Source organism: Cherax quadricarinatus, chromosome 38 (assembly GCF_038502225.1).
Source record: "Cherax quadricarinatus isolate ZL_2023a chromosome 38, ASM3850222v1, whole genome shotgun sequence".
NCBI lineage: Eukaryota > Metazoa > Arthropoda > Malacostraca > Decapoda > Parastacidae > Cherax > Cherax quadricarinatus.
In genome coordinates, this window is record NC_091329.1 from 3,904,019 (window position 1) to 3,929,568 (window position 25,550).

General features: G+C 36.9%; 1 protein-coding gene across 3 annotated transcripts in view; it reads right to left on the reverse strand.

Moving 5' to 3' along the window:
- Positions 1–1,051: 1,051 nt before the first annotated feature.
- Positions 1,052–25,550, reverse strand: part of LOC128692984 (uncharacterized) — a 41,782-nt gene continuing 17,283 nt past the window's right edge. Inside the window, exons 1-7 of one of the 3 annotated variants that reach the window (XM_053782396.2) lie at positions 14,868–15,076; positions 11,350–11,438; positions 11,035–11,178; positions 10,272–10,433; positions 8,696–8,846; positions 8,205–8,361; positions 1,052–4,651 (exon numbers count right to left, since the gene is read on the reverse strand). In XM_053782396.2, the coding sequence (XP_053638371.1) occupies positions 3,445–4,651; positions 8,205–8,361; positions 8,696–8,846; positions 10,272–10,433; positions 11,035–11,178; positions 11,350–11,421 (1,893 nt within the window). In that variant the 5' untranslated portion in view covers positions 11,422–11,438; positions 14,868–15,076 and the 3' untranslated portion in view covers positions 1,052–3,444. Of the gene's footprint in view, positions 4,652–8,204; positions 8,362–8,695; positions 8,847–10,271; positions 10,434–11,034; positions 11,179–11,349; positions 11,439–14,505; positions 15,077–25,550 lie in introns of those variants that run through there. The other 2 variants (XM_053782394.2, XM_053782395.2) reach the window with 2 other exon arrangements.

A 25,550-nucleotide genomic window follows, 5' to 3' on the forward strand; every position in this document is an offset into this window, starting at 1 on the left:
GAAACTCGTTCTCAGGGTCGGCCAAATTTAAAAAAAAAAAAAAATTATTTTCTCTTATGAAAAGATAGAGAATCTTTTCCCGATCATAACGACACCAAAAGTTTGAAATTTGATAGAAAACTTACGGAATTATGCTCTCGCAAAGTTAGCGGTCTCGGCGATGTTTACGGATCGGCGATTTTGCCCACTTTGAGCCCCATTTTCGGCCAATTTCACTGTACTAGTCAACAAAAAACATGAATATTTCGCTAGAACTCCATTTTTTCTATCGAATGGGTGCAAGAAACCACCCATTTATAAATTCAACTATCCAGTACAGTGGTCAGAATTTAGCAATTTTGCCAATTTCACAAAAATTTCAAAAGATGCCAATTTCGGAATAGGGTCCAGAATAAACAAGAAAGACATTCCTGGCACTAAAATGACATTTCCTCTAGTCATTAGTCACGTCTCAAGGCCCCTCTTATATTCTTTTGCTTTCCACTTTGAATTTTTATTCTCACAAAAAATATAAGATTTACTGTTATGCAGACTACTGCATTAGTGTAAAAAATGGTATAAATATTATTGGTGCACTTGTGAAAGAATATTAGACTCACCAGTTGACGTGTATTGCACGCTTGGCACGATTTGTTTACTTTTGAAGTTTGGTAAAAATCGAACATTTCTGCTATTTTGAGCTCAATTTCAAGGCACCTTTCATTGTAAAACCAGTCAAAATCATCTCTATTTCAGTAATATGTCTTCCATTCTATAAAATGAGACCAAGAAAACTAGAATACAACAATAAATACTATACGAAAATACACTGCAAAGTCGCTGATTTATTAAAAAAAAATGGAAAAAGTTTTTTTTTTCTCATTATGCACCGTGTGCTGCAGGATTTTTTTTAGACTGTGCACACTGACCACATAGACCCATTCTTTCATATGAAGGCCTACCAGCTTTCTCCCACTAGATTTGAGGTCGCTAGAATTTATGAGTACTAGTACGTCAAAAACCCCTACGCGTAAGACGTACTAGTACGACGAAAACCCTCAAAGGGTTAAACAACCCTGACATTAGTAGGGACAAGACAGTCAAAAGGGTTAAAAAGCTATAATGCGAGTCCTCAATATTTTTGGTTTTCTTTTCAACTATTTCCAACTACTGTATATATAGAATTCTGTAAGAAAATGTTTCAATGTTGTTGAAGAAACTGGAATTAACATGCCTCCTGAGAGCTACTAGACAAAGAAAATGGAGGAATTATAGCAAAATTTTGTAAATTGGCACCTACATGTTCAATAACAATTCAAAGCTTGCTTCAAATATCAGCATTTAAAATCTGACATAAAAGCCATTATTTAAAATTTCCAAGTTCTTAAAAAATAGCAAACTGGCACCTACTCAACCAAATATCAACCCAAAAATTTAGATAATTAGGATACACCAATATTTAGGGTTTGAAATCAATCAGAAGAGAGCATTCTCCATCTATAGTAGAAACTAATTTAATAAAATTGGCACCATTACAATGTGAACATTCTTCTCAGCAAAACTTATGAATCACTGATGTTAAAACGGGTCTTTTTATACATGAACTTTTGTGAATAAAGCCGCCTTCCACCTGATCTTGTTTTAAAACTTAGGCCTAATATTTTTCCTGCAGAATATGATCTGCCACTCTGTGTATATGTAGCTACATATATACTTAGGTACCCATTTACTATGTGCCAAACACGTGCAAATGGAGTAAGGAACTTTATCCAAAGTGTTCTTTTCATTCTGCCCAGAATCTCTCACCATGAGACAAGTCTTGTAGTATCTACCCCACAGAAACTTCTAAATTTGTAGTCATTCATCCTTCTGCCATTTACTATCTACATTATGAATCCACTCTTAATACAAATCACACAGCCCCCAAATTTCATCAAAAGAGTTCTTGTTACTACAGATATATTTTCAGATCCATGAATTTAAAATACACACTTTGTTTTTTTGGTGGAAAATGACTTTTTAGAGTCATGCACATGCTGTCAATTATTGCTGTATTATATTCATTAGGGTAGCAGTAAATCTGTCAGTCATACAGTGCCTGGGGAATGGCTTGATTTAAAGAAAGGGAGGGTAGCAAGAAGTCTTCAGATCAAGAGCCCTTCAACATCAAGGTACCCCCCCCCACTTGAAGAAAACATGCCATAGAATATATGCAGTAAACAAAATCCCTTCAAAGGAAGTGCCTGGTTACCAGTGACAGGCTCTTGATCGAAGGAATTTGAGCTACCCTCTCTTCCAGATCAAGCCTTATTACATACATTGAGATGCATCCCCATGAGTATAATAAACTAATATACAAGTTACTGATATATTTCAGTTATACTCCACACTTATTCCTGAGTTCATGATCTTATTGTGTCCACAAAGACACTGCACGAGGCTGAAGTCAGCCAAGGAAATAAATCTCTGGAAACTGTTTATATGTTGTACTCTGCTTATAGTATTTGAAAAAGCAAATACATACATACAGCCTCTTTTCAAAAGAAAATGGGAATAAAATTAACAAAAATGTAAAAGAGGATACAAGCATGTGATTGCAGTATGTATAAAAGGAATATCTGCAGGTTAAACCTACCTTAAAAAAGAATTACTCCAGCATCCACACAAAACATTTGGGGTGACCAAATCAGCTTGAACTATATTTGCAAATCTAGGGAATAATTAAATTCCTGACTATTAAAATAATGTCCTACAATCAGAATTCACTCTTTTAGAGTTAAAAATCCTGTATTTGTATATAATTTTTTTGCTGTTTGGGGTGACATTTTTCATAACAATGAGAACCAAATTGGGAATGCAGTTTTTTACATGACAATAAACAACACTTTTATTTATATAATATGAAATACTGTAATGTAATGTACTTTGCTATCTCTGCCAAGTCCTGATAACAAAGTTTTAATTGTTTTATCATTTTTACACTATTTTGTTAAATACTGTACTTCAACATCATAGTTTAAGCTCATACAGAATATTTAGTGTTATCAAATTGGACAGTTCTTAATGTTGTCAAGCATTATTAATTATAAGGTTTCTTCTTTCTCTTTCTTTCAACACACCGGCCGTATCCCACCAAGGCAGGGTGGCCCAAAAAGAAAAACGAAAGTTTCTCTTTTAAATTTAGTAATTTATATGGGAGAAGGGGTTAATTATAAGGTTAAAAATATAATAAATTAAAATATTAATGCATTTAATTAAAAATATAACTATTAAAAATTTCTAACAATTCAATAAAATTAATAATAATAATAATAATAACAAAATATTTACACCTTACAGTACTTAAATTAATGACTAGAATGAATGTGAATTTTCTTCTATTTAAGTCAATTGATTGACCATATATGCCATCTATGACAGCACTATCCAAACTGATAATCATATAAAAATAACCGAACCCACAGTTCAATAGTCAACAGTACTTGGTTTAATTTTGGCAGCTACTGCAGCATAACTACAACCAGCATTATTGTTCAGTTCTACTAAACTACTTGGGTATGATACAGGCTTAGAAAAGAAAGATTCATTACTTCCTTGAGATAAAATATCATTGCATAAATTGATTTCCGATGAATTATCTGGTATACCATTACTTTCAAATTGTGCTAAGTTATTTTTCCCCATTATCTGGTTTATTGAAGACTGTATACAATTATACAAAGGTTGGTTCTGCTGGATATTATCTATGGCTTGGTTTACATTACTGGAGACAGTGTTGCCAGAATACTGTTCCACAGGCCCAACTGCTGACCAAGGTAAGTTTGGCGAGGTGACATTAATACTTGGTGCCACACTGCAATTAGCAAGCTGTTGTGGATTTGAGGAGGTACCTGGGAAAATATTTTCCAAGTCTGCTGTACTGGACGAGGCCACTGGACTCAAGACAGTATTGTCCTTTGTTGATTCAAGAGGAGTTATATTGCTTTTCACACACAAACTGGTGGGCCTTGAACAAGCCTTTACTTCATTAACTTTTCTTGCATCTAAAAATTTCTCTTCAGTTTCACTCTGGTTATTTTTGGCTAAAGATAATGTATGAAAATGTTGCAAACAGTCTTGTAAAGAAACGATTGCTAAAGATACTTCATCAGTATTTTTTGGAGGGGTTATGGACAGTTTACTAAATTTTATTAAGACATCAGGAGTGTGAGGCAATTCCTTGACACGGGTTGCTAACCTATGCTCTCGCTTCACCTTTGCCTTATGCCTTTTACTAACCCTGATGAAGCATTCCTCTTCATCTTTAGGTTTTGAATAAAATGAGCCAGATGTATTTGGTGGAAGCATTGAGGAACAAGTATTTTTAGTCTCTGAAGAGGTTGTGGGTTCATTTAAAGAACTTGTATCATTTAATAACTGGTTGCTAGATGGCTCTTTTGAACATGAAGTGATAGCTGGTACTTTGGTTGGCGTATCAGGAGATAACAAAGTTTTTGTCAAAGACCTTGGTGTAGATGGTGTGGTGACAGGTGTTTGACCTGGGTATAGGAACTGGGTAGATGAAGTTGGTGTAGGAGTGATGCCTCCCACTGAAGACTGTAGATATGATATCAACACTCGGCACAAATTTTTTTCCTCCTCATATGGTTCTTTACTTGCCTCGTATTCTTCCCTGGAAATAAAAATTATTATTGTGCAAATAATACAAGAATATGTACATGTGCTAATTTCATTAATTACCTTTTATTCTAGACATTAAAAAACATTGTACCTAGTTAATTTTTAAATCAATGCCATTTAATGCTTTTACTTTATGCAATATGTTCAAAAAGAATGTTTTGAGTGTGAACTTTTTTCATTTAGTTCTGTGTACAGTTTATTTCATCCTTTGACATTAATACTTGAGCGTAGGTAGTTAATTTTTTTTTCTGGGTCTCCTGTAGTTTAAGGTTAAAATGTACAAGAGGCTTCATCACACAGAGTAGGCCTTATTTTTTATATTTATGTCTACTAGACTTTCCCCAGTATGTACAGAGAACAGGAACTGAAACAGTATTTACAAGTTAACCCATCTTTGAATTGAATTCACTAATGCTGTCCTTGTGAAATTTGAAGGCAACTTATGCATCCCTTATATGATAAGAGATTTCTAAACCAGGTAGATCAAGATTTGGTTATTCCAATTAAATCAGCCAAAAGTAAATTCGAAACTAGCAGTGCTTATTCAGCAGGAATTAACTTTGAAGACCATTGTAATGCTAGACCAGTACAGCCTCTCCTCACTTAACGATGGAGTTCCATTCCTAAGACCACGTCGGTAAACGAATTTGTTGCTAAGCGAGGAGCATACTATAATAGTAGTGGGTTTGTGTCAGCCATCTCTGATATTGTTTTAATGTCACCTTTGCACCTTTTATAACATTTCTGGTATATTTTTAAATTTTTATACAGTAGTGTACTTATATTGTAATAAAGAGGATAGAGGAAATCAGCTCCAATATACATTATTTAGGAATGCAAACAGGTCAGTGAGCCCGTCATAAGTCGGAGTCGTCGGTAAACGAGTACATCGCTTAGTGAGGAGAGGCTGTACAATAATTACCATCAACACCTACTGGGTGAGGGTACAAACGTAAACAACTAGGCATGTACAACTAGATAGTGTTGTCTTCTACTTTAGTAACTGTGACTAGCCATCATCACTCTTAATGCTGAAAGATTCATAATGATTTAGTTTTGCATGAACATTGTATTGTGGAAAAACAATTCCTGTTTTTTTTTTTGTTTTAGCAAAGTTTTTCTTTTGATTGTCAATATAAATCAGTTGAAAAAGATATTAGAGTTATTGTTAAGCTTTCTTTTTAGGGAGGTCAACTGAAGAAAGTTTTGAGCGATAAAAAAAAAAAAATTGAGTCTGTGTAACATCTCATTGCTACATTCCAGATTCTGCATCTCTTAACAAATGTCTTAAAAAAAAGGTAACCCCACACATGCTATATGATCATACAAAAAAAATTCAAGAATTTGTTCCAGAAAACCACTATACTGTACTGTATTATAGTTTAATCTTATTATTTCTTGCACTATTATCAATGCAGTGGAGTTAGTCCACTACACCAGACATTTGTCTGTGTCAGACAGGCTCCCAGTGCAGTAGACCTAGCCCTCTGCAACAGGTACTTCAATGCAAAGGCTTTTCATTACAGTAAATATCACTTAACCCTCCATTAGTCCGTTAAACTGGTTTCGCTGTATATATAGTGAAAGTTTACTTTAATCCCTACTTTAGGTTTGACAGTATTCTTGACCAAGAGTGAACAGGTAATATGAATAATACACAGCATAAATTATCCTAGTATAGTTTATAAGCTTTAACCCTTTCAGTGTTGGTCCTAAAATACGGCATGAGAGCCAGTCGGTCCTGTAATACTACGCCAAAATTCTAGCTCCTTCAAATCTGGTGGAAGAAAGCTGGTAGGCCTACATATGAAAGAATGGGTCTGAGTGGTCAGTGTGTGCAGTATAAAAAAAATTCCGCAGCACACAATGCACGAGAAAAAAAAAACTCCGACCATGTTTTTGCTTTAAAACAGCGACTTTGCAGTGTATTTTCATATGGTATTTATGGCTGTATTCTTGTTTTCTTGGTCTCATTTGATGAATGGAAGATATATTACAGAAATGGAGATGATTTTGATTGGTTTTGCGATGAAAAGTACCTTGAAGTAGCTCAAAGTAGCAGAAATGTTTGACTTTTTCTGATGTTCAAGAGTAAACAAATGAAATCACTGTCCAATATGTGTCCAACTGACCAGTCTAATAAGCAATCACAAATGGGTTAACATTATTTATACAATTATTATAATAATGCAGTAGTCTGCATAACAGCAAATCTTCTATTTTTGCAAGAATAAAAATTCAAAATGGAAAGTGAGAGTTATGTAGAGGGGACTAATGAAAAGAGAAAATAATTTTAGTGCCAGGAATATCTGTCTTGTTTATTCTTGACCCTATTTTGAAACTGGCATCTTTTGAAATTTGTGAAATTGGCTAAATTGCCAATTTCTGACCACTTTATTAGGTAGCTGAAATCGGTAAATGGGCGGTTTCTTGTATTCAATCAATAGAACAAATGGAGTTCTAGCAAAATAGCTATGATTTTAGTCGACTGGACCAATGGAATTGGCCAAAAATAGGGCTCAAATTGGGTGAAATTGCTGATGCGTAAATATCACCAAGATTGCTAACTTTGCAAGAGAGTAATTTCATGGGTTTTCCATCAAATTTCATACTTTTGGTGTCATTACCATCGGGAAAGGATTCTCTATCATTTCATAAGATTTTTTTTTTTTCTGAAAATTTTTTGACTGTGTTAAGGATCAGGGGTCTCAACACTGAAAGGGTTAAACACCATCAACCATCCAACCTAGTCAGTAACTGGCTTCCTGCCCAAGGTGAAAGACACACCTGGAGTGGATCTGAAGGTTCATTAGACACCAGTAAGAAGAAAGGTATTGCTCAGGACTCCAGAGAAATGCCAAGTTTTCCTTTATTTTGTAACATACAGACAGTTCTCAACAGTTAAGACACATAGGTAAAGAGGGTATTATTAGAACAGTTGACTGTATGTAATGAGCACTACAGCTAGCACTACCCTGTGGGTTATACATAATTTATCACTACATATTCAAATGTAAAGAGAAACTTTCGTTTTTCTTTTTGGGCCACCTTGGTGGGATACAGCCAGTTTGTTGAAAAAAAAAAAAAAATATTCAAATGTATATAGGTGAGGGTCTATAAACAATAATTTTATGTTATGTTCATATCAGTCTGAAGAATTCTAAATGCAGGTTTAATTAGCAAGTCAAGTTTGTATTGAGCAAAATATTGTTCAGCTATACTGTAATATTGGTGCAATAGTTCATTGTTCCTATGTTATACTGTACTGTTCTAAAAGATAATTGTGATTAACCAATCTACTATATTATAGTATAAGAAAGTACTGTATCTAGCATATAAGAAGCCCACGCTAGCCTCCCTATAGTGTATAAATATACCTAGTTGGATGAATTTTACTGTAGCCAGCTAGCCCAGCGACTTACTCACTGGCCTGGAGTTTGAAAACTCACTTGCCATGGGTTCTAACCCCACCCATTCAGTGGTTTGTTTGTAATCATGCTGTTACAGTTTCAAGAGTTACATATGAAGATTCAGACACTACTTACCACAATTTTCGTCTTTCTTCTTGGCGCTCTCTTGTCATTTCTTGTCTTAACCGTTTTTTGTCTTCATATCGCTTGTTGCGTGCAGCTTGTAGTTTTTGATGATGTGCTAGCCATCCTTGTTCCAACTTAGGTTTCATTTGCTTTAGTTGTTCCATAGCTGCATGAATGAAATAAAAACCATTCAAGCATTATTATAATTTGTTGGATAAGTTTCCAATTGTTTGTGTATTGATAACTATGTTATTACTGAATGGTTCAAGATTTTAAAGTCAAGACTGGGCCAGGATGGAGTATTAAGAACAAAGTATAGTATGACATACCACCTACATACTAATACAAAATGGGCTGGTTTGCCCAAGACAGAAAAACCATACACCACAGTTATAATTATTTTGCCTTTATTTTCAATCAAGAAATTTTTTAAGAACCTCCTAATGAAAAGCAACTTAAAATTTAATAGACATTCTACATCATATGATAATGGTACTTACCCTTTTTATTTAATGATATATCTCCTCTGACAGCTGCCATTTCTTTCTTTATTTCATCTTCTTGTGTGTATAGAGCTCGGATCTTTGAGTAATTGCTGTTACGCTCTTCTATTAGTCTTGCTCTCTCCCCACGATATTTTTTGTTCTCTGCCTGAAATTTGCTTCTTTAAGTATGTATTACAGTACAGTACTTCTCTAGTTTCTAAATCAGTATTTTCATACCATTCCAGTTTTTTTTTTATTCACTGGAAATCCCATTCTTAAAAGGAAAAGTCTCAAGAGAAATCATTCCCAAAGTTTTAGTATGCCCACAAGTGTTTTTACAAGTTTTGAAGAAGCATAAATTAAGTTTAAATTACACTAACAAAAGTTATCAAGACTAAGTAAGACAGACACACAGACTGAATTAAAATAACTGCACAAATATTGTCAAAATTAATTCTAGCATCAAAATTATGTCATGTATTGTTAACAGTTTTAAGCTGTAGAAATTTGAAAATAATTTAGAAGGAAGATTAGGGATTATTCAGGTGGTTTGGCCATTTAAAGAGAGTGGAGCAGAATAGGAGGCTGAGCATCCAGCAGGTATGAGAGAATTTTAGACTGGAGTGTGTGGAGATATGTGATTTTTAAGGATTTAGTCCTACTGGGATGTGAGCAAATGTAAAATTTATGAAGGAATTTAGGAAACTGAGTCCTGGAGGTGGGAAGTACAGTGCCTACACTGGAGGAGAGACTGGGATGTTATAGTTCGGAGGGTTTTTTGAAATACAGTGTCTGCACACTTCTTATAAGACAGCTATTGAATTAATGATGATTTTTCTTTTTTGGTCACCCTACCCTAGTGGAAGATGGTCAATGTTTCAGATATACTGTACATATAAGTAAACCCTAGACATAACAGACTTCAGAATTTTTTTTTTTTTTTTTTATTATCACACTGGCCGATTCCCACCAAGGCAGGGTGGCCCGAAAAAGAAAAACTTTCACCATCATTCACTCCATCACTGTCTTGCCAGAAGGGTGCTTTACACTACAGTTTTTAAACTGCAACATTAACACCCCTCCTTCAGAAATATGGGAAAAAAATCTGCTGGGTCAAATGATTTTGGAAACAGCAATGTCATTTGGTTACAGAATTGTGCATTATTCTTACAATCACAGCAGAACAATCTCATATCTATCCACCTCATTCATTATTACTTATCACCCATTTCCCATTACAAGTCTGTTAAATCAAGAATTTACTTATACAATATATATATACTCATGGTAAAATAGTACAGTGGACCCCCGCATAACGATCACCTCCGAATGCGACCAATTATGTAAGTGTATTTATGTAAGTGCGTTTGTACGTGTATGTTTGGGGGTCTGAAATGGACTAATCTACTTCACAATATTCCTTATGGGAACAAATTCGGTCAGTACTGGCAACTGAACATACTTCTGGATCGAAAAAATATCGTTAACTGGGGGTCCACTGTATACTACATTCTCAAGCACAACTCAAAATTACTTCTTTAAAACAAAATGATTAGTATTAAAATTACACAACTGTATATGTATTACTAACTTGCTTAGCTTCATACTCCCGAAGAGTCTTGACTGATCTTTGAAGCATAGATATCTCGTCTAGAATTTTTTGCTCTTCCCTTGGTTTGTAATTGTTGTTTCGTAGCTGGTACTCCAGTCGCTCAATATTACCATGAATCTGCTTCACATTATGATAACGCAGCTATAAAAAAGGCAAATACAAACAAAATCAGCTAAATATGAATACAGTTTAAGTTAGAAGCTGGTCACTAGCATAAATTAGCAGCTGTCACACTGACAGCATAATATGAAAAATATATAATATTAATGTTTTAGGAATATGACGATACAAATCTGTCGACCCTTTGGTATATGATGGCCCCATACAGTACTCAAATCTTGGGTGACCTTGAAAGGTCAATCAGGCCACATGAAATTGTTTACATTGCCTCTAGCTAATATTGGAATTATTTGTCATCCTCAAGTAACCAGAGAGCCCTAGCTCCTTCCTATGGAAAATGAGGAGTCGAGATCTGAAGCAATTTAGTTCTAGATATGGGAGAGGGTGTTTCACTGTCATTTGCAAGTAGGAAAACTAATTGTTTGAAATGACTTTCAAAAATTCATAAGAACTATGAAAATTACAGCAAAAGTCATAGGAGCACAACAGTCTTAGAATGAAACGATTTATAACATTTTGATGATCAAATGCTATAGGGTTAATATCAATTCTTAATATGTATGTATGTATAGTGTTACAAAATACAGTATGTATTCTTTAAAAATGTATGTATGGTACATACCTTTTGCTTCAGGTGGGTAACTTCTTCAGAAATTATATTTATGGCACTATTAGCAGCATTGATCTCTTGCTGCAATGAATCCTTGACCTGTGCAAGTGGCTGCTTACCCTCACGCACATTTTTCAGCAACTCACTCAGCTGTGTCTGAGGGTGATATAACATGCTGTACAAAATAAGATAAATAAATCACTATTTTCAACATTTAATATTTGCTAGCCTCATACTTTCTGGATATGACAAAATTTGGCTAATCAAGACATTTAAAAGGTATTGTGATAAAATAAGAATCTTACATTTTCCATTAAAAGAACTCACCATCTGAGTTGATTTGACTTGTATAAAAGCCTGGTAAGTTTCCAGCTTGTCATTATAGTCTGCCTGGCTCATCACTGTGACAGCTGCATCTGAGATGAAATACAAACAAATTTCAGAAAAATTAAGGTTTAAATTTGAAGTTTCTAACTTTCTCATGTCTGGTACTCCATTATTTGACCTAGTACATAATGCTACATGGTGATACACATTTTTTTTAATGCATTGGTAATCTCCCAAGGTAAAATAACCTCTTCCCCCCCCAAAAAAAAAAAAAAAAAAAAAATTATCATACTTCTCCCACAAGTCAAAAGTTTATATTTCACCTAAATATTTTGTGTCATATTAACTTTGGCCTCAATGCATAGTTAGAGTATATAGCATTGATTAAATTTGGACACCCAAACTAGGCGAGTGTATAAGAAATAATTATAAAGATCTCAGTAGTAGAACATTCAGATCACATCCAGAAGAATCTTGACTCAATTCCTAGAGGTGTGACATATGGCAAGTCTCCATATACTTACTTAACAATGCACAAGTATCTAGGATTTAGTCTGACACCACGAATCACATCCTAGAGGAGATAATCAGAGAGAGTCACATTACCTGATTTTCTGGGTTTATCCTGGGTTAACAATCCTCCAGGTTAAATAATTTTATGAATGACTTAATTGAATCATTAACCCAGAAGGTTAGTAAGCCAGGATAATCCATGGAAGCCATCAGGGTGGCTTATTTCGACCGGGATTCTATGAGCCTCTTTCCCAGGATGCACCCCACAATAGTGGGTACCTACTTACTAAGCAAACAAGGGTAACAGATGTAAGGAAACATGCTCAATATTTCCACTTATTTCAAGTTTCAAGCCAGTTTCTTTGGTTAAAGGCATTTCAACTTGTTTTTTTGTGGATGGTACACTTAAAAAAGAACATTTTGAATTATGTCAGTGAAAATAATGCATAAATCAATTTACAATTCACTACATGAATCAATATAAAAAACTTTCCTACCCATATAAAAGGAAGAAATACAAGCTTTATCAGCAACTCTTAAGGTATTTTTTATTCTCTACTGTTAAAAATAAACTGTTTCCTTTGTGGATTTTTGTGATATACACTAAATATGCTCCTATAACATGTTTCCTCAAGACCATTATAACAAAAACTTGTAGTCATACATGTGGATTTGGTATACCAATAATGACTTAAATCAACATGATACAAATATGAATAAAGATTGCTTAATTGGTATATGCACATTTCTGTATGATGGCTGCCAAAAAATATGGAAATAGCATGGAGGAAAGCTTATAATATGAGCACCAGTGAGCTTCCCAACATTACCAAGATGTCGATTGGTCAGGAGAAGTCCCGGATATTTTTCCTATCCAGAAAAAGGTTCTCCCATATATAAATTTAGTGACCTCAGCAAGCATGTACCTTACATATCCTAATCTAACCTAAACCTAAATTTTTGTTGGATACCTCATGGTTATACTTCAAGAAGTCACCAAACCTGACATCTGAGTAACTCATTCACATCAGTGACTGTATGGCACCAATGATAAATAGGGGTGGTGCCAAGGTGGAGGCATGGGAGGGGGCTGGAACCCCCCAAAATTTCATCATGGTGTCCCATAGCTCGATTGCTAGCACACTCAGCTCACATATTCAGGTCCATGGTTCAATCCCCAGTACAGGAAGAAACATTAGGAAGTGTTTCCTTAAGACACCTGCTGTCCCTGTTCACCTACCAGTAAAACAGGCACCCGAGTGTTAGTTGACTTGTGTAGGTCGTATCCTGGGAACAAAACTGACCTAATTTGCCTGAAATACTCTGCATAACAAGGGACTTTCTATATATATAATAGTACATGTATGTCACTGATGTCAGCTAGGCCTGTATACCTTATACATGTACTTTTAGAAATAAAGATTATTATTACTGTATTATCAGCTCCACAGAACCCCCAAATAAAAATAATGTTGCTTTAAGATAAGTCCCTCTAGGTGCCTCTTCCAATCCCAATGGAAATGAGTCTCTTTGACCTTTTCTGGGTTATCCTAGTTAAATTACACTATGTATGATAATTGTATTTACATGTATTATTATTATAATCAAGGGGAAGCGCTAAACCCGTAGGATTATACAGCGCCTGGGGGGGGATGTGGAAGGCATTCAGGCTTAATTCGGGGAACTGGAGCACAGATCCAATTCCCTAAATCAAGAGCCCCTCACCAACATCAAGGAACCTTCCCTGAGGGGTATTTACATGTAGTTGTGCCTAAATAAACATACTTAAAACTTCTACAGCTGCTGCTGGAAATGCAGTATGTGGTTATCTGGCTCTTTATTTGGAGTTAAGTTGTGTATTAAGATATTAAGTACATAACAGAATTTTTTTTTTTAAATTAAAAAAAAAATCAATATATCAGTTCTCAAAGATAAACAAGAGGTAAATAAGTTTATTTAGGTACAAGTACACATTAGTGCAGTTATTCAAATCTAGGCAATTACAGCAACATGTACAAATTGCTTAAGATAACCCAAAAAAGTCAGTGACTATTTATTTCCATTGGGGTCCCTGTGACATTTTATGACGACTTAACCTAGGATATCCCTACAATACCTCAAAAAGGATTTAAATCCAAAACTGCCCATTAATTCATATGTATTCTGTAACAATATATCCATATTGACAAACTCCATAAATTGGTTTGTACAAAATTTTCCCAATATCGTCACTGAATACCATAATTCTAAAACGTTAATGAAGTATGACATAGTCAAGTAAGATTACCTAGGATATAAAAATAATAAATATAATTATATATATCAGTCATAAATATTTTTGGTTGGGTTAAATCCTTATAATGAAAACAACTGTATACCAATAAAAATCATGTATATAATGAAATCAGTTTAATCATTAAATACAATAATTTAAAACAATATATATATTGAAAATGAAAAACGCTCAGCCTTGTTTGATTAGGAATGTGCATTTAAAGTGAAAAACACTTAACAGGTTTCTGACCTTGAAATACGTTCATCTTATGAGTCATAAGAACAATGTTATTTAGTCGCTTCTTGATTCATTAACCTTCTCCATACCTCACAATGGTATATCAGGGGTAAATTATCATACTGACTTACCTGTGGCTACATCTGGGTTTCCTGTAGGGGTCTCCATACTTGTAATAGATGGTATTATGACGTAGGCCCAATATTATGCTATAAAATTATAGCTGTGGCGCACACTCACTTTAGCTGCTATGATCAGCAGTTTCACATTTCTCGAGATTATCTCCCCTGTTTTTAATATATGTCTTTGAATTATAGTCACTATATTATTCATCCATTAAAATCACAGAAACAAACCAAAAATGTCATTATAATGAATTAATTCACAGTACACAGACCACTTGCAATGCTGAGATCAATGCACTGGCTGTGATGCCTCTAGTTTATATTCCACAGATCTATCATGTAAATGTTCAGTATCATATGACACTTACATTAATAATGGACAGTTCAAGTGGTACACATTAATATGTGAGAGACAGCAACACACCCACATGGTACAACAGTAATACTGTGTGTGAGACCTGGTAGGACAGACTACCCTGGCTGCTGCTGCTGCTGTACATAACATGGTGAAACACATTGTATCTGCCACGTTTAAAACTTTTGAGGGTATGCCTCTCACACTTCAGTGTAGTTTATACGTTTGGCATGACATCTGTCTTGCCACTCATACGTTTTATTATGTACCAAGGCATGTTTAAAGACTGGGGAGTAGCCTGCAACAATTTGATATGTTGTAAAAGTAGGAAAATATCACATATTTTGCACGCCCTTGGACTGCATACGTGAAAGGAGTTTTAAAACCTGTTTGATAAGCATTTGGGAGCTTTTAGTACAGCTATCTGAAAGCAAACAATATTGCATCTTCACAGTGATCATTGCATCATCCTCTCTCGATCTATTTTTTTTTTTTTTTGGCACAGGGATTTGCAAGGTTAGGTTCAGGGATCCTAACTGTGTTTACTAGCCAAGAGCTATTATCTACATTAGCTTTCTCATTTAGCTCTTAACTTTTAATGTTATAATGATTAATTTCTACTGTAACTTACTGCAGGGCTTTAAATAATACTACTTACAAGGACTCCAATAGAAATAAGTCACTTTGTCTAACTTTTTGGGTTATCCTAGATAATATACACATAATGTTACTGTGTATGATAATTGTACTCATCATCATCATCATAATAACAATAATAATCTTTATTTCTTCAAGTACATGTACAGGTATACAGGCCTACCTGACATCAATGACATACTACTATATAGAAAGTCCCTTGTTATGCAGAGCATTTCGGGCAAATTAGGTCCATTTCGTTCCAGGATGCGACCCACACCCAGGTACGTATTTTACTTATAGGTGAACATGGACAGCAGGTGTCTTAATAAGAAAACGTCCTCATGTTTCTACCCGTACCGCTGAGTGTGGTAGCAATGGAGCTACGGGACACCTAATGTGTACCTATCCCTAAATAAATCAAGGACTCCAATGGGAATAAATCACTCTGACTTTTGGGTTATCCCAGGTAATCTACACATATGCTGCTATGTATGATAATTTATCAAATAATTTGTGTACCTGTACCTGAATGAACTTATTTTCTATCACACACACACATACACACACAGGCGGGGCCAGGAGCTATGAATCGACCCCTGCAACCACAATTAGGTGAGTACACACACACACACACACACTGACGGAGTACAGTCTAGAGGGCCACTGGCCAGAGACTACAAACCTCATTCAAGAAAAAGGATCTTGGGGTGAGTATAACACCGAGCACATCTCCTAAGGCGCACATAAACCAAATAACTGCAGCAGCATATGGGCGCTTAGCAAACCTAAGAATAGCATTCCGACATTTCAATAAGGAATCGTTCAGTACCCTATACACCGTGTATGTCAGGCCCATATTGGAATATGCAGCACCAGTTTGGAACCCACACCTAGTCAAGCACGTAAGGAAATTAGAGAAATGCAAAGGTTTGCAACGAAACTAGTCCCGGAGCTAAGGAGTATATCCTACGAGGAGAGGTTAAGGGAAATCGACCTGATGACACACGAGGACAGGAGAAATATGGAAGATATGATAACAACATATAAAATACTGAGGGGAATCAACACAGTGGACAGAGACAGGATGTTCCAGAGATGGGACACAACAACAAGGGGTCACAATTGGATGTTGAAGACTCGGGTGTATCACAGGGATGTTAGGAAGTATTTCTTCAGCCACAGAGTGGTCTGGAAAGTGATGTAATGTAGGCAGGATCCATAAATAGCTTTAAGAAGAGGTATGATAAAGCTCATGGAGCAGGGAGAGTTACCCAGTAACCACCAGTGAAGAGGCGGGGCCAGGAGCTGTGAATCGACCCCTGCAACCACAAGAGAGTACACACACACAAGTGCGCACGCACATACGCGCGCGAGCAGATATAAAGCACGAAAAAGAGGGTTAGAAAGAATTAATAATTTTGGACTGTAAGAAACCTTTTGACACTACCGCATAAGAGACAAGGACAAAAGCCAGAGGACCGACGGGAATAACCCGGAAGGCATTACAATGGATCAAGGTATGGAAACAACGAGTGATTGACCGAAATGAGGTGTCAAAATGGGTTCGTGTGACGTGTGGAGTTCCACGAGGATCAGTACTATGACTTTTCAAATTCAAATTCAAAGTTTATTCTCTATAAGGATTACAATGCTGAGTTTACAGAATTTGGTTATTGTGTGGTTTACATGTAGTAAAATAATAATTACAGAGTGTACCACTAGAACACCTAGCATGGCTAGGCATTTCGGGCAGACTTAAATTAAATCTTAAGTTTAAAATATTACAAAATTATGAGGTAAGTTGGTATTATGGCTAAGTGACTAAATACTAGTTTGTGAGTTTAGCAATGTGAATGCTTTTGTTTTGGCACTATACAGTTTCAGTATTGGAGTATCACAGCCAACTTATGACTAGTTAAGATTCATTATTTTGAGATTGAGATTGATATTTCTGTTTATGGTCAAATGGGTGAGTGAGTGTAAGTGTTAATAACCACCAGGTGGTATTCGTGTAATTAGTTGACGGGGTGTATCAGAGAGATAAGATGTTTTCTGATGGTAGTTTTGAAGGTGATGAATGTGTCTGCAGAATTTTCAGGTAGGGTGTTCCAGATTTTAGGGCCTTTGACATACATTGAATTTTTGTAAAGGTTTAGTCGGACACGGGGAATGTCATAGAGATGTTTGTGTCTGGTGTTGTGCCTGTGGGTTCTGTCGCAACTATCAAGAAAGCGTTTTAGGTCAAGGTTAATATTGGAATTTAAGGTCCTGTAGATGTAGATTGCACAGTAGTAAGTGTGGATGTACTGAACAGGGAGTAAGTTTAGATCTATGAAGAGTGGGGGGGGGGGTGTTGCCAGGGATGGGATTTAGTGATTATTCTTACTGCGGCTTTTTGTTGGGTTATTATTGGCTTTAGGTGTGTTGCTGCAGTTGAACCCCAAGCACAGATAGCATAGGTGAGGTATGGATATATAAGTGAATGGTATAGTGAGAGAAGGGCAGTTTGCGGCACGTAGTATCGTATCTTGGAGAGGATCCCAACCGTTTTGGATACTTTTTTGGTTATGTGTTGGATATGGGTGCTGAAGTTCAGGTTGTTGTCGAGGTATAGGCCTAGGAATTTGCCCTCATTATGCCTGGCAATTAGAGTGTTGTCGATCTTAATGTTAATTTGCGCATCTCCTGCTCTGCTACCAAACATAATGTAGTAGGTTTTGTCAGTGTTAAGCGTAAGTTTATTGGCTGTCATCCAAGTCGACATTTTGATCAGCTCCTCATTAACAATGGTGTTGAGGGTGGCAAGATTAGGGTGAGAGATGACATAAGTCGTGTCGTCAGCAAAGAGAATTGGGTTCAGGTGTTGAGATACGTTTGGAAGATCATTGATGTATATGAGGAAGAGCAGGGGACCAAGGACACTTCCCTGCGGAACTCCAGTATCAAGTGGCTGTGTTGTTGATGCTGTGTGGTGACATACTGATACCTATTAGTAAGGTAAGATTTGAAATATGCAAGCGCATGGCCTCTTATACCATAATGGTCAAGTTTGTGGAGTAGGATGCCGCGTAACCACCCAGCTAGCCACAATGGGTGGTCATGTTGACGGCAAAGGAAATATACCTAGTCTACTGTATCAAAAGCTTTTTAGGTCAATAAAAATTCCTAGTGGATATTCCTTATTTTCCAATGCTGTGTAAAGCAGATCTAGCATTTTTATGATTGCATCGTTAGTGCTTTTATTTTTCCTGAATCCAAATTGGCAGGGGTTGAGTATGTTTTGTGCCGTTATAAATGAATATAGTCTCCTGTGCATGAGTTTCTCAAAGATTTTGGATAGCAATGGTAAGTTTGATATTGGCCTATAGTTGTTTAAATCTGTAGGGTCACCACCTTTATGTACTGGTGTAACCCTTGCCGTCTTGAGTAGTTTCGGGAAGGTGCTAGTTTCTAGTGACTTGTTAAAAAGTAATGAGATAGCATGCGAGAGGACATGGGCCGCTCTCTTGTACAATAATGGTGGGACATGAGACAGATTCCCTGAGTTATTTTTAAGTGACTTTATAATCTCGGTGACTTCCATGGGCTCAGTTGGAGCAAGATAGAAGGAATTTGGGAAATTCCCATCTAGGTAGTCCCCAGCATGGGCATTGGTGCGTGGGATTTTATTGGCGAGATTAGAACCTATGGCTGAGAAGAAGTCGTTTATCTTGTTAGCTGTGTCAGTGGGATGCAGTGGTGTTTCATTAGGTTTAGTTAGGGCAATATTCTTGTTTTTTTTCAGTTTGTGGGTCCCCAGAATCTGAGAGAGTGTTTTCCAGGTCTTTTTTATATCTCCTCTTGTGTCAGTGAATCTACTGGAGCAGTATAGTTGCTTGGCTTTCTTTATTACTTTGGTGAGGACTGATGAATAGTGTTTAAGAATATCTTTGTGTATTAAGCCCTGTCTATATTGCTTTTCATATTGGTGTTTCTTATCAATGGATTTCAGAATGGTGCTGGTTAGCCATGGGCAACCAAGCCGTTTGTTTGTGATCTGTTTCGTTTTTATAGGACAATGTTTGTTGTATAGTCTAAGTAATTTGTTAAGAAAAATGTCTGTCCAGTCATCAATACCATTGGCCTTGGAGAATTGTGTAGGCGAGTCAACAGTCTCTAGGTCAGCTATGAACTTCCTTATTGAGGCCTCATCATGGAGTCTAAATGAAACTTTGTTGTATTCAAGTGGTGGTTTACTAATATTTGTCAAGAGGAAGGTAGGGTAGTGGTCTGTAGTGCTATCTGTGATTATCCCTGATTTAAGGGGGGCTAGTATATTGGTCCATATGTGGTCTATTATGGTTGCACTTGTTTCAGTGAGCCTGGTTGGTTTAGTTATTGTTGGTATGAGAAGTGTGTTGTTCATATTGTTGATGAAATCAGTTACAGGTATTTTTTCTTGTATACAAAAACTACATCACAGAAGGGAGAGAGTCAGGTATCCCAGATGTGAAACTAATGAGAATACAAACAGGTGAGAATTAGAAAACACTACAAATGGGGTTGGACAGGATACATGCCTGGTCTGATAAACAGCTACTAGAATTTAACCCCAGAAGTACAAGGTTATGAAGACCTGGGTATGGTCAAAGAAGACTGCAGATGGAGTAAACTTTTTTTTTTTACTAATCATGGGAAGTGCTAAACCCGTAGGGATTATACAGTGGCTATGGGGGGATGGAAGGTATTCAGACTCAATCTGGGGAACTGGAACACAAATCAAGTTCCCAGATCAAGAGCCCCTCACCAGCATCAAGGAACCTTCCCTGAGGGGCAGATGGGGTAAAGGCTAGGGAGGCAAAGGCTGCAAACTTCCCACAAGGACAGCGGGATGATCATTGTACGGAGAATGTCGCCAGAGGCCCACACCAACCAAATTACTGCAGTTATTCAGGATGTTCGGAACTTAAGCAACACTGTATGCAGCATATGACTGACCCCACATTGGAGTCTGCAGCAGGTGTGGAATCCACATCTGATCAAGTATGTCAGAAAACTGGAGAAAGTGCATAGGTTTACAACAAGACTAGTTCTGGAGCTAAGGGGTATGTGCTGTGAGGAAAGATTAAGGAAGCTAAACCTTGTGACATTTGAGTAAAGGACTAGGAATGATATATCAACGTATTGATAGGATGGAGCGCAACAAATTGTTTGAGACGAGAAACAGGAACATTAGGGCACAGATGGAAGCTGAAAACACAGCTGAGTTTAAATGGACGTTGGGATTTGTTCATCCTGAGAGTGGTCATGAAGTGCAATGACCTGGACAGTGTAATGGTTAGATGTAGATGCGTCCAGAGGTCCCTGCTCATGTGGCCTGGGCCCAGACCAGGCCTCCTGGTTGCTGGCCTGATCGATCAGGCTGCGGGTGCATGCCACCCGCAGCCCAGCGTGTACACCACAGCCCGGTCGATCAGGAACTGATCTGAGGAATTTGTCGAGTTCCCCCTTGAAGACAACCACGGGTTTGTTGGTAATTCTCTTTATGCACGAAGGGAGGGTGTCGAAGAGTCGTAATCCCTTTTACACGCATTGAATTTTCTCTGCGATCATTGTTCCTCTGCTTTTCGCTGGAGATATCTTCCACCGTCTGCCAAGCCTCTTGTGTTCATGTATAGTTAATTCGGTGTGCAGGTTAGGGACCAATCCCTCCAGAACCGTCCAAGTTCGGATTACTATGTATTTTTCGCGCCTTCACTTTAAGAAGTACAGTTCGAGGGACTTCAGGCTCTCCTAGTAATTCATGTGATTGAGTTGATACGAGCTGTGAAGGTTCTTGTACATTTTTCAGTTCTACGATTTTGCCTACAGCAATTTTCCAATCTAAAGAGAACAAGTGACCTGAAGAGTGTCATCAATGGTCGGCCTGGTCACAGACCGGGCCGCGGGGGCGTTGACCCCCGGAACTCTCTCCAGGTAAACTCCAGGTATCCGGTCTATCATTTTCCTTGCAGTGGCAATAATGACTGGCATTGTAGTGCTCTTTAAACATGAGATATTCTGACATTATCAGGTCTCGCATTAGACTTATGATGTATTGAGTGGATTGAGTTTGTCTAGTATTCCGATCCTGTTTTTATTTCCTCACTGAACATCACAGTGTCGTCAGAAGACACTGCAAGACTGGTCAGCGCTGGGAAAGATGCACATGATTTTTTTTGGACAGTCCTAACCTAGCAAATTAATCGAACCTTGCTAAAATAGTATATCTATTATTAAACAGCATAGAAAAAATACATATGGTAACCTATTTTGAGAATTTACATAAATATTGTCAAGTTTTTATTTGTAGAGGGAAAGTATTTAATTGGAGAGGGAAACTATTTATTTGGAGAGGGAAGGGGAAAGTACCAATAACCCTAAATATCATGGTACGAATACGAGCCATGGTGTAAGAACAAAGCGTTCACGTAGTAGTCGTGTCCGTATACGAGGTGTGAGGCAGCAGGGGAGGCACAGCAGCCACAGTCTTGGTGGTGCACTGTGCTAGGCTGTGGTCCCACTACAACCACTGTAATATCTAAGATGGGACTTACCTGTAAAGTCAGAAAGGTACATTACGGTATTCGTGTAATTTTCTTTGTTGTTTAACTAGTAAAGTATCTTAATTTTTTGTTTCTAGAATTTATTTGTATTTTTTTTTTAAATTCACAAGAGAAAAATAAATGAAGAAATTAACTAGTCCAAGTTTTGTAGCTGTTTGTATTAATATATATATTTTTGGTAGTGTTTTGTTGTGGTGGTTCTTGTTAAATGATATCACATTGACCCACCAGTGTGATGTCATCTAACTAGAACTTATCAAGGGTGTGAGTGTGCAACGCATTGAGCTCTGGATCCAAGGAACTAGAACTGCCCTCCCTTTCTTCGGATTAAACTGTTTCGTGAATTTATATCCTAACTTGAATTACGTTAAATTTCAGTGTTGCGCTGACACCCTCTCGTCTCCCTATTCAGAAAATCTTAGTATTTTTAATTAATATAGAAGACACTAAGATACAGAAAAACAATGGGTAGACCGTAATTTGGGTTAAGAGAAAGGTCTGAACGAATCGTTAAATATGGTGATTTGGCATTTAATTTGGATCTAATTATTTGCAATTGTTGCTGGTAATCCTGTTCAGTAGTGTTATGATCTTTAGTATAAAAACTAGTACACTTACGTTGTAGTTGTGCAGGATTCGAACTGACACACTGCTTCAAAGTACGTAGTACTTGTGCCATGTACGTAGTACTACGTACTTTGATCCAGTGTGGAGGTACGATTCTTGCTGTGGACTGACTACTTAAATACTAGTGGAGTATTCTACTTTATAGTTTAATAGGTAATACTGAAGTATCCTGAAAGGCTTGAGACCATTTGATCTCAAGCCTTTCAGGATACTTCAGTATTATATAGGTGTCCCTAAGTTTTCAAGTACTTGTGGTTGAGAGCAGAAGTGGCAGCCTGTCTACACCCAATACCCATACAATATATATCATTTTCATATATATATACGAGCTCTATTAAAGTGGGTTATTCAAAATTCCCTCGGCTAATCATTAATGAACAAACAGTTTTGCATTTGCTGTGGTCTATTTCATAAAAGAAATAATTATCCGTAGCGTTTAAATTTTTCATCGTCGTATCATCTGGGAGCTGGCAGAATTGAAACAATTCCGGCGTAATTCTTTCTTTTAATTAAAGCCCATTGATTACATGAGGGGCATTTAAGGATGCTTATTACTTGTACATCCTGTTTCTAGCCAGGCGAAAGTGTATGGAGTCAGCGCTGAGTGACCATGTCTAGTTCCTGGTGTTTCTATGCAGGAAATGACCATCCATGAGCCCCTCTATACCCATGTCTCGCCTATATAGAATGTCCTAGTGATGCACTTGTGTCTTATTTACAAATAAGGTTATATACACCGAGAGGTATATGTCTCTAAGTTAAGGTACTCTTGACTGGAGACAAACAGATTACATTCGTGTAATCCTCCTGTAGTCAAAAGGCTTTTTAACTAATTAATAATACCAAACAATGTACGAAAAGTTAAGTCTTAAATATAGGAAATATGTTTAAGGTGGTAACAATGTTTAACCAAAACAGAACTAGCAAAAACTAATTAAATATAAATTCGATTTTGAAAGAGTACTGTGAAACACTCACTTGCAGTAGAGTTGTATATGCAAGGAACACTGGTAAGGAACACATTGTATATACACCATACACTGAGAGGTGCATGTCTTCAGTCAAAGTTTACCAGTCACTATTTTGTGTATTAATCTTGACTGGTGCACAGGTGAAATGCAGCTTTCATGACCCTTATTTTATTTAACAAAAATTTGATGCATCAGTAATGTGTTGTTACCCTATTCTATTCTGTATGGATTTCTGTCATATTCCATCACATAGATAATTTTCCAGACATATTCCATCACACTGGATTGCTTTCTGTCATACTGCATGACATAGGATGATTTTTCTATCATGTTCCATCACTTATGGTAGTTTTTCTGTTATATTCCATCGCTCACCATGGGTTTCCTGGGCTAATACATCGCATATGACCATTTTCCTGCCATGCTTTATTACAGAAAATGGTTTTCCTGTCACACTCTATCACAAGATGGGTTTTACAAGTGAGGCGATGAGATGTGTCAGCCTGTGGTAGAAGACTTCAGGAGAGTTATGAGGATATTCGTCAAGTTTACCAATAATACAAGTTTATACAATAATACTGGGCGACTTCAATATCTGTTTTCAGCAACAAAATAACGGGCTATGCAAAAGGTATAAGCAAATTCTAGGATTAAATAGCTACACCCAACTAATTAATAAACCAACCCGGATCACACAGTTCTCAGCCACCCTAATTGACCACATACTTTGCAACCGCGCTGAGAACATTAGTCAGTCAGGCGTCATTACCACAGGTCTTAGTGATCATTTCATCATTTACTGCACCAGGAAAATCACTAGGGATAGGATACGCCTACACAGGACAATAAAAATGAGGTCAACTAGAAACTACAGTAAAGAAACACTGGTAAATAGGCTACACAATTGTGACTGGACAGAGATAACAAGTTGCACGGACGTAAACGATGCCTGGGAAAAATTCAAAACAATGTTCACTACCATTCTTAATAATATTGCACCAGTTAAAGAGGTTAGGATTAAACGAAGAACTGAACCCTGGATGACTACTGAGATATTAGATAATATGAAATTCAGAGACCAGCTGCTAAAAAGATTTAAAGCAAACAGACAGGATATTGCAGCACTAAATGAATTCCAAAGGGTGAGGAACAGAGTACAGAGGCTTATAAAAGGAGCAAAGGCAAAGCACTATTGCTCAAAAATTGAAGAGTATAAGCATAACCCCAGAAAGCTCTGGCAACAACTAAAACAGTTGGGGTATAGCCATAAGCCAGTAGATAGGTCTAACATAGTACTCACTATCGATAATGAGGTATGCCACGAAACATCTAAGGTGGCAAATTGCTTTAATTCCTACTACACATCTGTTGCATCAACACTAGTAAGTAAACTACCAGCTGCATCAAATACCTTTAACACAGACTCTGATAAGTTTCAAACATACTATACCAATAAAGGGGTAACCCCAAACAGTTGTCAACTAGTAAGTGTATCTCATGACTTCATTCAAAAAGAACTAAGCAGGTTAAACCCAACTAAGAGCACAGGCCCTGATAACATCCCGTCTAAGTTCCTAAAAGATGGTGCTTCTGAACTGTCAATCCCTATTGCTCACATAATAAATCTATCAATCACCACTAATACCGTACCGGAGGGGTTCAAGGAGGCCAGAGTTACTCCTATCTTCAAGAAAAATAATAGGTCTGATGTAAGCAACTATAGACCTGTTAGTATACTCAGTATAATATCTAAAATTCTGGAGAGGGCGGTGTATTCTCAAGTAGTTAAGTACCTTAATGACAACAGCATTCTCCATAGCTATCAATCGGGCTTTAGAAGATCCTACTCAACCGATACCTCCCTTATTAATCTGA